Here is a 16,366-nt window from a genome sequence, read left to right on the forward strand (position 1 = left end):
TGAATATTGTTCACCAGTGAATTATCTTGGTACCTTTATAAAACACACAAAAAAATTAATGTGATGGTTTATTTCTAATCTCCCAATTAAATAAATTCACTGATCTAAATGTCTATCCTTATGCCAGTATCATGTACCTTGATTACTGTCACTTTGTCATAGTTTAAAGAAGTGTCTAGACCTCCAAATTTATCTACTTTCTGTATTCATGGATCTGTCCATTCTAAATACTTCATACAATATATAGACTTTTACATCGGTCTATCACGATTTCATTGTTAATAAATACCATAAGAGCAGTCTTAGGATGCAGGTCTTTTGGTGTTTGCACACCTGTATAATCCAAGATACTTCTACTCTGATTACTTCATTCCACTGAGGTTTCTAGTTTTGCTTTTTTTTTATACTAGGAATTGAACCTAGGAGGACTTTACAACTAAGCTACATCCTCACACCACTTTTTTTTTTTTTAAATTTTGAGACAGAGTCCTGCTAAGTGGTTGAAACTGTCCTCGACCTTGCGATTCTCCTGTCTTAATCCAAGACACAAGGATTATAGGTTTGTGGCATCATGCTCTAACCCTCCTTTCATGTTGCTACAGTATTTCAATGAGATCTTGAAATGTTTTCATGAACTCCTATGTGAATACTTTCTATACTTTAGTTATTATTTTTTTAGGGGGGGCACTCAAGCACCCTAGCCCTATTTTGGCTCTTCTTTAGAGATAGGGTTTCCCTGAGTTGCTTAGTGCCTTGATATTGCTGAGTCTGGCTTTGAACTTGAGATCCTCCTGGCTCAGCCTCCCATTATAGGCATGTACTACCACACTGGGCTAAAGATTAGTTATTTAGAAAAAGACTTTGGAATGTGAACTTTCAAGGGAAAACTATTGAGTATGGCATACAATACCCAGAATTTTATGTTTGACATTCTAACTAGGGACTACAGCAGCATTTCAGAGTTAGTATACATGTTTAGAATTCAATTTCTTCTCAGCCAGGAGAGCAGAAGGACTCATCCAAGAAGAAATGGGCAAGATGGGATAAATGGAAGTTCTGAGAGACATTAACATTAAACGGACTGTTTAGGAAGACCAGTAGGAAAATAGAAAAGAAGTGTCAGAGAGACAGAAAGAAAATGTAAAGGAATCATCTCACAAAATACAAACAGAATTTCAAACAAGTAAGGATAAAAAGTCATGTGAGAGCTTGAAAGTGTTTCACTTTGTTAATAGTAATGGGATTTTTTAATAAAAAACACATTTCTTCCATAAAAAGTAGAGCTGGCTGGGTGTGGTGGTACACATCTGTAATCCCAGTGGCTAGGGAGGCTGAAGCAGGAGGATCTCAAGTTCAAAGCCAGCATCAGCAACTTAGCAAGGCCCTAGGCAACTTAATGAGACTCTGTCACAAACATCAAAAAAGGGCTGGAATGTGGTTAAGCACCCCTGGAACAAAAACAAAACAAAACAACAATAAAAAAAAAAAACCTGAAAAGTAAAGCTGGACTCTGAGCTCAATTTATTCCTGCCTGAAGTGTGAAACAAACAAACGAACAAACAAACAAACAAAAAAACCCGAAAAAACCACTGGACAGAATTTCTAAACCTTAGACGATTAAAGAATTTGCACCCCGAATTTATGTTCTACTATAATTCTCTCCTTCAACTCTAAAGGAGTTAACAATAGTTATAAAACTTGGCTCTATCACCAGTTAACTAGAGACAAATTTTTTGGATACACAGTTTCCTAATCTATAAAATACTAATGAAGATGGATCAGATAATTCCTAAGGTTTCCTTCAGTTCTGACATACTTAGATTTTATATAAGCATAACTATATAAAAACTCATTTAAGACATGAATACTATAAGCTATGAAGAAAAAATTAGCACAAGGAAAAGACATAAAAGTCAAAGGAAATATTCAACTCCGATATCAAGAGAAACTTTAGAAATACAATTCTTCTTTTAAAGTAAAACTGAATGTTACCATGTGGGTGGTAAATGTATTAACAAAATTAGAATCTTTTCCTAGGAACATTTACTGGAGAACAGTAGGAATTTACATTTTTAAAAAGTCAGACCCAACATCTGAAAAACAGACCAGCAGGAAGAATAAGATACTTGTTCATCTGTATTTCTGTGACTTTTCTCACTTGGTATTATGTGTAACTGTTTATGTCTGCAGCAGTGCCAACTTCAGTATGAATCATATATTATTTTTATCATGTTGATTACATATGTTCACCAGTTTAGTTGTCTATATATGCTTGGTGTGGTTTGCAAATTCTCATTGACAAAGTCCAGAGCATGGCATTTTCACAGAGTTTACTGTGAAATTTCTCCTTAGAAGTTTTCTTTACTGTACAGCTTTGATCCATATGACATACACAGAACTACATTTCAAATAATAGCTTACATTTAAGTTAGGAAAATGTTACACTTTGATACAATTTGACTACAGTAGGATGCAGTGGTTCTAGAGAGGATGTCGTTTTCTTATGTGAATAGAGATTTGGTCAAATTTGAAGTCTGCTAGAATTTTCCAAGCTATACTTCTTTAGCTTTATGATGACTTGGTACTTACATTCTGTTATTCATCAACACTTCACATAAATACTTGATTTGTCTGAATGAATTTAAAAACCCACAACTGAAGAAAATCAGAAAAACCTGGTTTTAAATATCAAAAGATCCTGAATGAAAAGTATTTCTACAGGCAGGCCACACTTAGCAAGTTTTATTGATCACTGAACTTTGCAGAAACTGTTGCAGAATAAACTTACTGGTAAATATCTTTCCTGAGGACAGATCGGCCAAGGGGATTGTCAGCCTGGGGAGCCATGGCAACAGAACCAATCTTCAAAACCACTGTGTCTTCCTTTGCTGCTTGATTGACTGCAAGAAATGGACAAATACACTGTGAGTCTGTGCATAACTATACACAAGGAGAAATGTTTGAGGAAATGGAATACAGAAACATGAAGGCAAGATCAATAGAAAAAGAAAAGGAAAAGTAAAAAATAATGTTGATTCTAAAAATATTTGATGCTTTTCTTAACTATTTTTTTCAGATCCCACTTTGAATAAAATACATGAAATAACAATGAAAAAACAAGCAACTCTACCCCAACATTAAATACATAATAATATTAAGTAATACTGAAGTCATAGGTTTATCTAATATCACAATCTCCATCTTTCTCCCAATAGATTTTGAGTCCTAGGTTTTTAACACTCTATTATTGTCTACAGACCTATTAAAAGATAAAAGATATCAATGAAGTAACACACTCTCAAACACATTTTAATTTACACAATTAGTAATTAAAATTAAATACAAAATGCACTCTCACACACATATAGTATAGCACCTCATACTCTAAAAAGTCAGAAAATCCAAGAGAACTATGATGGTTGTAATATTGAAGATGAAAAAAAGCAACTAGCTATTTAACATGAGACAACGTTTCAACTTGCTATGTTAGGCATAAATTATTTTAATTTGAATGATTTCTACTGTGCAAGTGTTTGAGAAATAGTAATATCACACCCGTTTAAAACTTCAATCTCCTAATCTCAGAAATATAAAAAAGTAAATGGATACATGAATTCTAATTCTTTGTACTGAATAAAAAATATCATTTCATCTCATCTCATGAAATTCAACACTTTTCTCACTGGATTCAATGAGTTCTCTAAGGACTATCTGGGATGGATAGGGGTTCTTGATGGACTTAGTCATTAAATTTAACTATTTTCCAACAGACAACTTCACTGCAGTAGGTTTAAACATTATTTAAATTTGTTAATATTATATAAATTTTAAGTTTTAGAAGCAAAAATTTATTGAAACTTATAATTTCTTGGAAGGAACTATCATCTGCTGCAAACAGAATAAAAAAGGAATGGCTGCAAGACTTCAGGAATATTCTGAACAGAACATGCCTTACAAAAGCATAGAATCCATATTTCCCAAACTGTGGTGCCCAAGGAATGCAAAAGCAAGGAGATTATTTCCAGCTGCTTCGACAGTACACTTGGTAAGGTCTGAATTACATTAGTCCAAAAAAAGAAAGTTGAAATTAAGAAAATCAGAAAAAATAAGAAGAAAGATATTCAGCAAGGAAAATACAGAGTCAGAATAAGATGACAATGAAGGAAATGGAAGTAAGTAAAACAGTAGAAAGGTTAGGAGGTGGAAGGATAGCAAAAGGAAGAAAAAGAGATGAACTATCATCATAAATATTAGCATGTGGATGCTACAGTCACGATAATATTTTTCAATGTCCAATGCAAAGAAAGATCAAACAAAACTACTTCTTATGCAGCTGCAGTTTTTTCAAATGTCTCCAAGTCTGTCTTGATTATAGGTCCTCATATAATGAACATTGTTTACATTTCACAGATCTTGCATTTTATGCCAAGCTTATCAAATAGTTCCATGTGGGTAAAAACTTCTGATTAAGCAGCAGGCAACAATTAAATCAATAAATAGTAATCCTGGAGAATAGACCATTCCTCAAAAGTGCAATTAGTGTACTTGCTAACTGTTCTTCCAGGCTACAGATACTACTTACCACATGAAGTCTGAATTGTAACAGAAACACTGCAGTAAATGAGGTACATATGGAAGAAAAATGACGTACTTGGTGTTACATACAAAGCCAGATCCAAGAACAAAATTCTGTTTCTGTTAGAGCCAAAAGTGTTCTCAGTAAATTATATTATGAAGTTATTTTATACACACACACATATATACACAAACACACACCTGCAGGTACACACACATAGGCACACACCTATGTATGGGTGTAAGTGTGTAAAGGTATTCAATGGATATTATTCATAAATAAGATTAAACTATGATTTTATTAAAATATTCAGTTTATCAAAATACATCATTGATATATAAACAAAAATTAAAAATGTTCTTATTCAAGACAACGCCTTGAGTCATTTTTTCAGCTACTTTATAGCTAGAAAATAAGAAAAACAAGCTTCCCTTTTTTGGTTTATTTAACTTGCATTCAACAGTTGGGCCATTTGAAGAAATGTTTTCTCTTAAGGCATTTTCAACGTGAAAACAAACATCTTCTTTCTTTAACTGCATTTTAAAAAACTGAGCCTAATGAGGAACTTGTCACCATAGAAGACATACTAGATCCAAAACACAGTCATCTATTCTAAAATAAAAAGTTTAAGCTGGAAGTGAAACACCTGTAGATCTAGAATCTTGATAATAATTGCACATAATGCAAACAATATTGAGGTTGAAACCAGATTTTCAATATCACTTCTCTAAATTATTATAATGTTAAATATATTTTCATCATTAATTAAATTTCAAATATAATTTAAAAGTTTTATATTAACATACCAATAGTTCTAAATCTAAAAGATTTTATCCTTTTGGGAGACAAGAGTGTATGTGCATGTATGTGTATGCATGCCGATGCACAGATGTTAAAAGTGTGTAGCAAACAAATAGAATATAAACAACTATGAAATCCTGAGCTTGCATCAGTAATCAAAAGTTTAGATAAAGTTGTAGTTCAGTGATAGAGCACATGCCTAGCACATGTGAGGTACTGAGTTCGATCCTCAGTACCACATAAAAATAAAATAAATAAAATAAAGGTATTGCGTTCACCTACAACTAAATAAAAAAGTTTTTAAAAAAGTTTAGATAAAAAACTGAATTTTCATGCAATTGCAGATAATGTAAGACTACTGTTTATAAGTACTCTTTTTTAAAAAATATTTTTTAGTTGTAAATGGACCTTTATTTTATTTATTTATATGAGGTGCTGAGAATTGAACCCAGTGCCTCACACATGCTAGGGAAGTATTCTACCACTGAGCCACAACCCCAGCCCCATGACTACTCTTCTTAAAGTCAAACATGAAATGAAAGTGTTTGGAGATTTTAACTTTTTTTTTAAGATTCTCAATATAAATATTAAATATAATAAACATCTAAAGTTAAGAGTATTTGAAATTGTCACTGCATAATTCCATAGCTTTATAAAGCCATAACTATTATGATAGCCCTACAGAAAGTCATTAACAAAAAGTTTCAATTAGTTAGTGCCATGTTAGCAGTTAAGACAGAAGATTGAATAAATGTGCAATCTAATGAACATTATGCATTTTAAAGGAAAAATTAGTTTATAAATCATCTCTGGCCCAGGTTATTCATCAGTATAAACACAGATTACTCTGTGGTATTGTTATAATAAAATGTCTGTGGAAAGTATGGTGCAGTAATGTTTAGTTATACTATCACATGTTATGACAATTTATACATACATTCTCAATTTCTTTAATTTGATAAAAATATTATTCAAACTTCCTTTCAAAACATTTCTATAATAAAATGAATAATATTCTCTTGATTCTATTTTATTAATCATTTAACTAATGATATTTATTCTAATGGAACTGCGTCTTCTTTCATGACTTCTACAGTTACATTATAGTCTAAAAATGTGTTAAATGGAAATATCCAATTCACCAAATAGAATATATTTAAAAATAATTTTTTTTTCATTATTAGGAGTTGATCCCAGGATCCTACACATGCCAGGCAATCCCTTCCACTGAGACACATCCACAGCCCTTTTTAGTTTTTATGTTAAAGAGTCTCACTAAATTGCTCAGGCTGACCCCAACTTGCCATCCTCCTGCCTCAGTCTTCTGAGACACTGGGATTACAAGCATGAATGACAGCACACAGGGCCTTTTCTAAAAAAATTTTTTTTCTATAATTTGAAATGGTTAAAAGTAGTGAATAGCCTATCAATTTTACATAAATGAAAAAATTTCCATTTCCATTTTCATGGATGAAATATGTGCATATGAATTAAGAGTAGCAATGCAAAGAGATAAAGTATCAAAAAATGAACAATATATACAAATATTTCAATATTTGGCAAGCATTTTTATGTTTCTATTTTCAGGACAAGCCTATGACCATTTATAGCATTTCAGCTAAATATGGACATAGGTATAAGTGTAAATACATGTATATGTGTACAAATACACATAGAGATGCACACACAGAGGACACAAACCAAAAGGTAAAGATATTTACAATACATATGCTAGAAAAAAGGCTCAATACACATAAAGGTATTATTATTAATGGTGAAAAGATGTGATATCTCTTAGCAATTTAAAGGCATGTACCTTTTGATCTTTCCTTTTTCTAGAAATTTATTCAATAGGTATGCAAACTATAAAAAGTACCAATACTTAAATGTTGTAAATATGACAAAAATATTCCTATAGCAAAGGATTTATCTAAAATTACATAAAAAATGTGAGAGATTACATATTCTAAAGATATCCACATCCCCCATCTCATATGGTCTTATTTAAGGTGACATTAGGAACTACTTAGGCATTGGAACCCTGGAATTATACAATAAAAACTTCACCACAACTGACACCAAGAAAAAAAAAAAGTGTGGGGGGAAATAAAAAAAAAAAGTTTAAAAATAACAAGGCCAAAATCCAGAATTATTTTTGCAATTACAATTAATTTATAATTTCACTAGTTATACCAGTCCAATGAAAATTTAAAACCAACAAAAATAAAAATTATGTGATATGTAGTATTAGTTAATGATTAGAACATAGAAAGTAAAAAACAAAAAACAAATAAAACAAAAAATACATAGAGAAAATAAAGTTGGTTTCTTTCCTTTACTTATATTCCTATTTCTTCAGACATATACACAATTATAACAATGAAGTACATAACCTGTTTCAATAAGCCTTGGATAAGTATGACAGAAAAATAAAACTGGAGTTAAACTATGAACTTCTGACCTCTGCTTCACCATGAAATGCCCAGCTTAGAGGGGCTACTACCACAACGGCTAGGATTGGGGTTCCATGCTTTTCCTGCTGACACTCACATGTCAGAGAATAGAATGAATTCTGCTGTATTTAAACTGGCACACAGATTGGTGGTTCCTCAAAAATATAGATTTTAAACATAAAATTATCATATGATCCAAAAATTCCTCTCTTGGGTATAAGCTTACAAGAACTGAAAACAAGGATTCCCATAGACACTTGAATGTCAGTGTTTATAGCAGAATTACTCCAATTAGCCAACGAAAAGGTAGAAATGAGCCAAGTGTTCAACAGATGGATGGATAAACAAAATGTGATATATATCCATACAAAACAATATGATGTAAGCACAAAAGAAATGACATTCTCATATATGTTACAAATTAGGTGAAGCCTGAAAACATTATGAAAACAAGGTAGATTTTAAAAAGAAAAATATATGATTCCATTTCTTTAAATCTCTCGATTTGGCAAAACCACAGAAACAGAAAATAGATTAGAGGTTATCAGGGACTTAGGAAGTTAATGCTTAATGAGTACAGACCTTCATCTTGTGGTGGTAAAAACATTTTGGAAATGGATAGTGGTAATGGTTGCCCAAAATGTAAATGTAATTAATATGATGAAATTATTCACTTAATAATGGTTAACATACATTTTATCTTATGTATATTTTAACACACACAAACACACACACACATTAAAAAAAAACAGAGGGGAAAAATGGTTTACAAATCAATGGCCAAGACTTTTTATAGTTATTTACAGGTAAACTCTGCCTCTGAAGGAGGTAACATTAATCATTATAAATAAGTTCCTTCTAAAGATGACCATGTCAGAGTGGTGACAAATACTGACAAGTTGGTCATGTAGGTATCTTGCACAATAAGCTCATTTACATGAGCTCCACAATGAAGATCTAACTGAAGCAAAAGAGCAGTTTATTGTGAAAATGTCTCCTCTACTATAAAACACTGAAGATTTTAAAGAATTATTCAGTACATCACATCAACTATATAAAATATCTTAAGAAACTGAGCAAATTTTGGATATAGATGAAATGTCCACATTGAAGAATAGCCATATCTAATTCAGGAAGATTTACCAGTAAAAATACAACTGGAACCATATATTAAAAATCTCAGCCAGGCTGGGTCATGCAGAAAAATCAACTTACTGTTTTGTATTCTTGGCCCAGTTTTAAAATTAAATAAATGGATAATGAAGCATATGCATTTGGTTTATATTTCAACACGTATGTTTGTGAACAATATTGGTAATTTGTAGTGTGAAAAGAGTTTCTAGGAAAGAAATCCTATGGAGGTAGAGTAGAACTACTCTATGGAGGTAGGGTAGAACAGTGGCAGACTATGTGCGTAGCATGTGTGAGGCCCTTCATTTAATCCCCAGAACAAAAAAAGAATAAAAAGGAGAGAAAATATAAATTAAAACATTGCAAGACATACTATGGGAAAAAGGATTCAATTTAGAGTCAATTAGCATGAAATTATTATTCAGAAATCAAACAAATCATAAAATTGAGGATCACTTGTAAATCATGAACATTTTTATTTTTATAAAAAAAGTAATACAATTAGTATGTTGCCTTACTTCCTTTTCTGTCTCTATGCCTCTCACTATTTTCTGTTTCTTTGATAGTGTTTCGTTGTCTTTCTTATAACAAACCCTTACCCCAATATATTTTTTTCTTGTTTGAATAAAATTTTGAGCTTACCAGTTATTTATGTTCACCTGAAATTTATACAACTATGGAATGGAGAACAAAAAATATAAACTGTGAGAAATTTTCAGAGATCTAAAAACTTACTAACATCTGATTGTAAACAAAATGTAAGAACTAACTCAAACTAGGAAAATGAATGTTTTATATCAACCAGAGAGACATTTATAAAAAGTAATAACCTCATCTGGGCATTGTGGCAAATGCCTGTACTCCAGTGATTTGGGAAGCTTGAGCACAAGGATCATAGGTTCCAAGCCAGCCTCAGCAAATTAGCAAGGCCTTAAGCAACTTAGGGAGATCCTGTCTCTAAATAAAAAATAAAAAAGGCTAGGTGTGTGGCTCAGTGGCTAAATACTCCTGGGTTCAATCCCCAGTACTAAATAATAACAATACTGTCAATCATTGCAAATATTATATTTAGGATTTTTATAATAGAGATAATTTTTTTCTCTAAATATAAAATTTCTATAATTTTAGTTTAATGAAAAATACCTACACATACTGCAACCTGATGCTCTAGTTTTTTAATTAATGGACTATCCTAGAATCTTTTATCAAAATAATGATAAATTTTCTACTTAAAGTCATATTTACTTCTGTTTCCATGGTTAATTTTGCTCAAATTTTCAGCTGCAAAATCAAAAAATGACTTGATAACCTCAGCAAACTTTTATGTCCATGTCTCTTCTATGGTTACAAGGAAATGTTATTCTAACTTGTAAACTGTGGTCCTGAAAGAATTATTGTGTGTAAAAAAAAATGTATATTTTTCTTTTTTTAAACCTCTAACTTCAAACTACATTCTCTAAATATTCATTATATATTCATATAATAAAAGGTAACCACAAGGAAAAAGCACAAACGTCATCACCTCTGCAATGAACATGCAATATTTACTTTCCTGGCTAGCAGGTTGTCTCTTTCATCACTTGAAACTGCACAATAAAGACTCTTCATTCTTTGCCATTCATATGTTTTTACTAACTATCTGAACATATGAAAGTAACTGTGTAATACTTTGACAATACAGCAAATTCAGAGAAGAGTAATTTCACATCTCAAAGTAACCAGTTTTAAGACAAAATAACCAGTTTAAGAAAAAAATAGATATAAAAAGTAGGAACTAGTATGTATTAAGAATTTATAAGTGTGATATATTGAATTTTACTTTAGAATTCAGATAATTAAAGACTAAAAACTTCTGCACATATTTGTAATTGCAAAGAATCATTTTTTAATAAATTTTAATTATTGATAATATTAGTCAGGATACCTTCACTAATTAAGATCATCTGTCCATGGTAGACAGAAAAAGAGACACAATTAGATTCTGAGAAGAAAAAGTATGAAGCCAGGGATTTCTCTTTGTTGTTCATCAAATCACTGACCATTCACAGTCTTCCTCCTCCACCTAATAACTACAAGAGAAAAATAAAAATGACTTCTATTATTTTTATGGGGCATAGACTAGTGCCTATCTCTCAAATATCCATTCTCACTTCTCTCTCATATTCACATTAGCTGGATATATACTATGATTTGAAATGTATGTGTCTCTCCAAAATTCAGATGTTGTAAATTAAAAAATTATGTAAAAGATGAAGGCATTAAGAAACAGGGCCTTATAATCTAACTTATTCTATTACATTTTAATTTTTAAATTTTTCTCAGTTTATGATAATGGCATAAAAATCTGTGGATAAGCCGAGTGTGTATATAAAATATTTCTTTGAGTTTAAAAACTTTTTGAAATAGGTATATTTCTTTTGATTTTGAGATGTTTGTGTATGTGTGCTTATTCTTATTTTTGTATTTCAGTTACTTTTAATTATTCTTTTTTCTATAAAATCCAATATCATAAACTTATTTTGGAGGAGGAAGAGGAAGGGGGAGGAGGAAGAGAAAGACGAGGACAGGGATAGTAGTAGTGAGAATTTTGGAACTAATTAGGTCTTGAGGGCTCCATCCTCAAAAAAAGGGGCTTTGTTGTATTTTTCCCATTTTGCCTCTAAATTTCTGCCACATGAGGACCCAGCAATAAGGGACCTTCTGGAGAAATAGAGTAGCCCTCACCAGACACTGAATTGGATGGCATTTTGATTTGGGACTTCCGGACTTCCAAACTTCCACACTTTCAGAACTATGAAAAGTAAATTTCTATTATATATAAATTATCCAGTCTGTTTTGTTAAAGCTTCAAGAAAGAACAGAGACATCATACTGCCACCAAGGTATAAAAAAGATTGTTATCTGAACCTTGAGTGTGGCCAATGAGGTAAATGTGGTTGTGAAATTCTTCTACATTTCTATTTTTTAAAAAGGAAGACAACCTTCTGATGAAAACACTCCGATTTATTGAGAACATACTATGGGATTAGTACTATACTTACCGGCTCATGTTTTCATCATTTTAAAGTAAGCTTATTAATACAATTTACTATCAAGTTACATACTACTATCACTATTTTACTAATGAGGATAATAGTTTTGCTCAAGACCGTCAAAATTATAACTGGTAAAGTTGAGATTTGAACTCAATTCTGTATAACTTCAACGTTCATACCACTAAGCATTGTGCTAAAATGATTCTCAAAATCCTTCAAGTTCTCCATTTTTTAAAAAATAGCAAAAAGGAAACTAAATGCTTTAAAATACTCTTGTGGATGGAGACAGTGGGATTATCAATTCACTTTAGTTTAAGGCAGTAATTTCATGACACTGAGAAGCTTCACAAAGCCAGAGGGACCTTACACATTGACTAATATTTTTCCCATTCTCAGTAATCAAATAGATATTTAAATAAGAATTTTTATACATCTCATCATTATTAGAAAAATTATCTTGTTTTTAAGCAAAATTTTAGTTAACTTAGATGTATAAAACTCAAGATTTGAATTTCACATAACAAATGACCAGAAAGTGTATAGCAGCCCTGGAGGAAAAAAAAAAATCTCATATTTCTTACTTTAGTAATTAATGGAGGCAGATACTTAATCAGTATTCTGATATAACTTCAAAAGATAGAGCTATAGAATGACTATAATATATTTACTCTTTCTAAAATACACCAAACTGTAAAGTATAACCAGCTGCCCATGTTGAAACAAAACACAGAAAACTAATGTCTCTAGAATAAAAATATGTAAATTCAAAAAAAAATCAGAACACAATACCTTCAATAGTTGACTTCATTTCTTCCGTTTTTGGAACAAAAATTCTGATTACACTTGAATTGATATAAATCAAAGGCAAACTGCGTGAAGTCAGCGTATGGGTCCTCATGGGCTGACCAGGAGATTTTCTTTTCTCTTTTTGGGACCTTGGTAGTTTTGCTTGAAATATACTTGTGATGGCATTAAGTAAAGGAAAACAAAGGACAACATCAAAGGCTTGGGCTGAAAGAAGAATTTCATGAAGAAAATGAGGGGAACCATCCATTAAACCTTCAGATAACTTATGAAAACTTCTTCGTTCATTTCTTGATGTTAACTTGTGGCGAACATTTTTTGTTACAGCTTTTGTGTATGTCAGAGAGAGAAATCCATGCTGCTGATGTGAACCATCTAGAAGTTTTGTAGTTGTCTGTTTCAGAAAAAGGAAACCACAATACACTTCATTAAAAAAAAAAAAGGAAAGTGTTTGATAGAAGAAAATGACCTTAGTATTTTGGCCTTTTTTGTAAGACCCTACAGCTCTTCATAAACATGTAAGTGATCAATTCTACAGATGGGGTAAAAGCTTCCATGACTAACAGAGTGACTGGCCTGAAATCAGGAATCCTCTTAGTTTTTTGTTTGTTTCCTGAACCAATGAATTGTTCACAGACTCCTATCTTGCAAATTATGCAACATAAATCTTGAGAATTAGTATATTTCACACAACTTCCAAACACCTGAGAAAGTTGTTTTATTTGTGATATTAAGAGAGGAACTAAAATGGGGAGGGGAGAAAGAGAATATGTTTTGAAAAATAGAAAAAAGCGAGAAGCAACAAAGCCAAGATATTTCTGTGTCCATGTCATCCCATCATTCCTAAACCTCCCTTTTTTCTACTCTATTCCTCTCATGTTGATACCTATAAACCAAATAATATCATGAGAGGAAAAAAGAATGCAGTTATGCTATTACTATAAATTTTGCTTTTAATCTAAACTTTACAATTAAGTGAGGAAACATTGATCTTTGTATGTATTCTCTTTTTGTACTCCAGTTAATTATTTGGTCATTAAAACAAACTTGAAAATTAATCCTTCAGGGATTGTGAAATATATTCCTTTTCCCCCCTGAAATAACCTGTCTGTCCCTCAGAACATTTTCCATTGTTTCCAACTTTCTGTTTCTACTCCATGATTTTCCACTCTTTTGCTCTCTACACTCAAAATGAAAAAGGAGCACAGTAAAGTAAGAAAGAATACTAGTAGTTTGATCAGTCATCATGTTGCTGGCCAGCAGGAACAACAGATGATGAGGGCTGTAGTGTAGCCTCAGTGGCCATAGCAACACATTTATTCTAGGTGTCTAACTGCATTCTAGGGAGAAGGATAGTAGTCATTACTAATCTAAATAATTTAACTCACAATAAATCTTTACCCATAGTAATATTACAATCTTGAATAAAAAGGTATTTCAGTGCATGAATATTTTGATTTGGAAAAATATTTTAAACCTATTGAATATAAGCAGTCTTAATAAGTTTAAGATTGATGTGGAAAAGGTTCTTTGTTAAAATAATGCACATTTAACTCCTTAATAGAAAAAATACATAGCTGAAATTGGAAGAATAGAAGTATTACCTTTCATACAATAATAATATTTAATACAATTTAAGATGAAAAGTTAGAAAACACTGACAATTAAAGAAAGTCTAATAAAGGGGGCTTTATCATTAGAAATTCAGAGAAAATGATCAATTTTAAAAGGAATCTTCAATTTTTTTTCTGAATACATTTAAAATTAGTAAAACTCTTTCTCATTGACACTAATGAACATTCAAAGAGAAAAATAAATCTAAATAGAACTTCCACTGACGTGAAAGCCAGATTTCAGAGGCATCTTTTTCTAGTATTATAGGGATTGGTAGAAAATTCAAAATCAACCAGAAAATATGTTTTATTATGGAAATAAACTGTTAAACATTAAGTATATAAATAAAATTATTTATATATTTTTTATAATGTTAAAAATATATGACTTAAATCTCAAATAAGCTTGGGAAAAAGGAAATAAATAGTTCACATGTGCTGAGAAATTACCTAGTAATGTTTGTAGTGATTAAATAAATTCTTAAAAGAATACACTGTTTTGAAAATCTGCTCCTAATATTTAAAAATTTCATGCATTTTATTCATTTTAAGAATATCACTTAAAATAATTAGTTTGAGAACATATGCACATGTGTTGTACTGGTAGACAACGAAGGTTTTAAACTCCTAAAGTTACTGGTATGTACTCTATCATTCATCTTCTACTCAGTCAATGAGAACACAGATTTTTCCAGATTCAAGAGGGCATCAAATTAGGTAATTTGAAGTAGCAGTGAAAAGAAAACAATGGCATAAAAAAAAAAAGAAATCTCAGCAAAGTCACAAAAGGAATGACAAAGCAGTATTGGTCAACTCTTGATCATTCCATAAGTACACAATTTGAAAGCATTATATTTAACATCTGACTTTGATTTTCTTATGGTTGATAGTAAAAATAGTTTGTCTTCACAAACCCAGAATGACAAAAGCATTTATAATTGATTCAGAAAAAGATTACAGTGGAAATCCAATCTATAATTTGAAAACACTTTGTAGTTCATTTAACAAAGTGAATGATACAGAGAAAAATGAAAATCAAGAGTTGACTTTATGGATAGTTCAATTCCTTCTCTGGGTTCCTGTTAAGGGCAGTTCTGTATCAAAATTTTAAAATGATTTCTTACAGAAGGAAAGAAGCCAGAGCAATTACTGAAAGGGTCCTGCTTGCTGACGGGTCGAACCAACAAGGTGCGTCTGTTCAGCTTGTCAGTACAGGAAAGGAAGACACCTCCACATTGCCCCAAAGACCAACACTCTTCCCCAAGGCTTGAAGTGATGGACAGGAGCAAAGTAGGTTGAAAGACAAAAAGCAATAAAAGCCATAAGCAAAAAAAAAATCTGTAAAGATTTTAATTCTGCTCAAGTTTGCATAAGTTTAGGTTTGAGCCACAGTTAGGTAGGGACTCTGTCCGGACCATCTTCTGCAAAAGTATTGTTAATGGAAGTAAACAAAAAATAATTGCTTTTAGTCCACAATTACTTCTTTAAGTTTACAGTAAAAGTCAATCCAGTATGAACTCACTTCCGAAGGGAAAAGCTTCTAAAAGTCAATGTAATAGTTCATTTAAGTTAAATATTAATAGGAATCCTACCTTTGTGTTTTTGATAAATTTACTAAATTGCTATAAAAGAAGAAGATTACAAAACATGAGCAGATTAAAAGAATAAATAGTTTTAAATTTATGAGGTAATTTTGGAGGAACATGTCAAAAAGAATATACTCTGAGCTTTAATTCTTGTAACCATTAGTCCTATTGCATGAAACAAAAATAAACAATTTAAAATGTTTTCAAAAATTATAATTACTAAATGAGTCTCACCACAGATTTTTCTTTGCATTGTAGAAATATTCCTTCAAAATGTCCTGACTGCCAACCTTCCCCTTGCCTGGAAAACATAAGTTCACCTTATCTGTTCTCTTCAATTTTTCTGAGTTAAAAAATTGAGCACATA

The 16,366-nt window shown here is 31.4% G+C and overlaps 1 protein-coding gene across 10 annotated transcripts in view; it reads right to left on the reverse strand.

Annotated features, from left to right (window-relative positions):
- The window catches only part of Vps13b (vacuolar protein sorting 13 homolog B), a 677,770-nt gene that overhangs the window by 286,823 nt on the left and 374,581 nt on the right, over positions 1-16,366 (reverse strand). For 5 of the 10 annotated variants that reach the window (XM_078016874.1, XM_078016869.1, XM_078016871.1 and 2 more), the window contains 3 exons: positions 15,538-15,679; positions 12,786-13,194; positions 2,789-2,900 (listed from right to left, as the gene is read on the reverse strand). In XM_078016874.1, coding sequence (XP_077873000.1) covers positions 2,789-2,900; positions 12,786-13,194; positions 15,538-15,679 — 663 coding nt within the window. Of the gene's footprint in view, positions 1-2,788; positions 2,901-12,785; positions 13,195-15,537; positions 15,680-16,233; positions 16,343-16,366 lie in introns of those variants that run through there. The other 5 variants (XM_078016873.1, XM_078016872.1, XR_013423897.1 and 2 more) reach the window with 3 other exon arrangements.

This window comes from Ictidomys tridecemlineatus, chromosome 7, assembly GCF_052094955.1.
Source record: "Ictidomys tridecemlineatus isolate mIctTri1 chromosome 7, mIctTri1.hap1, whole genome shotgun sequence".
Taxonomy (NCBI): Eukaryota; Metazoa; Chordata; class Mammalia; order Rodentia; family Sciuridae; genus Ictidomys; species Ictidomys tridecemlineatus.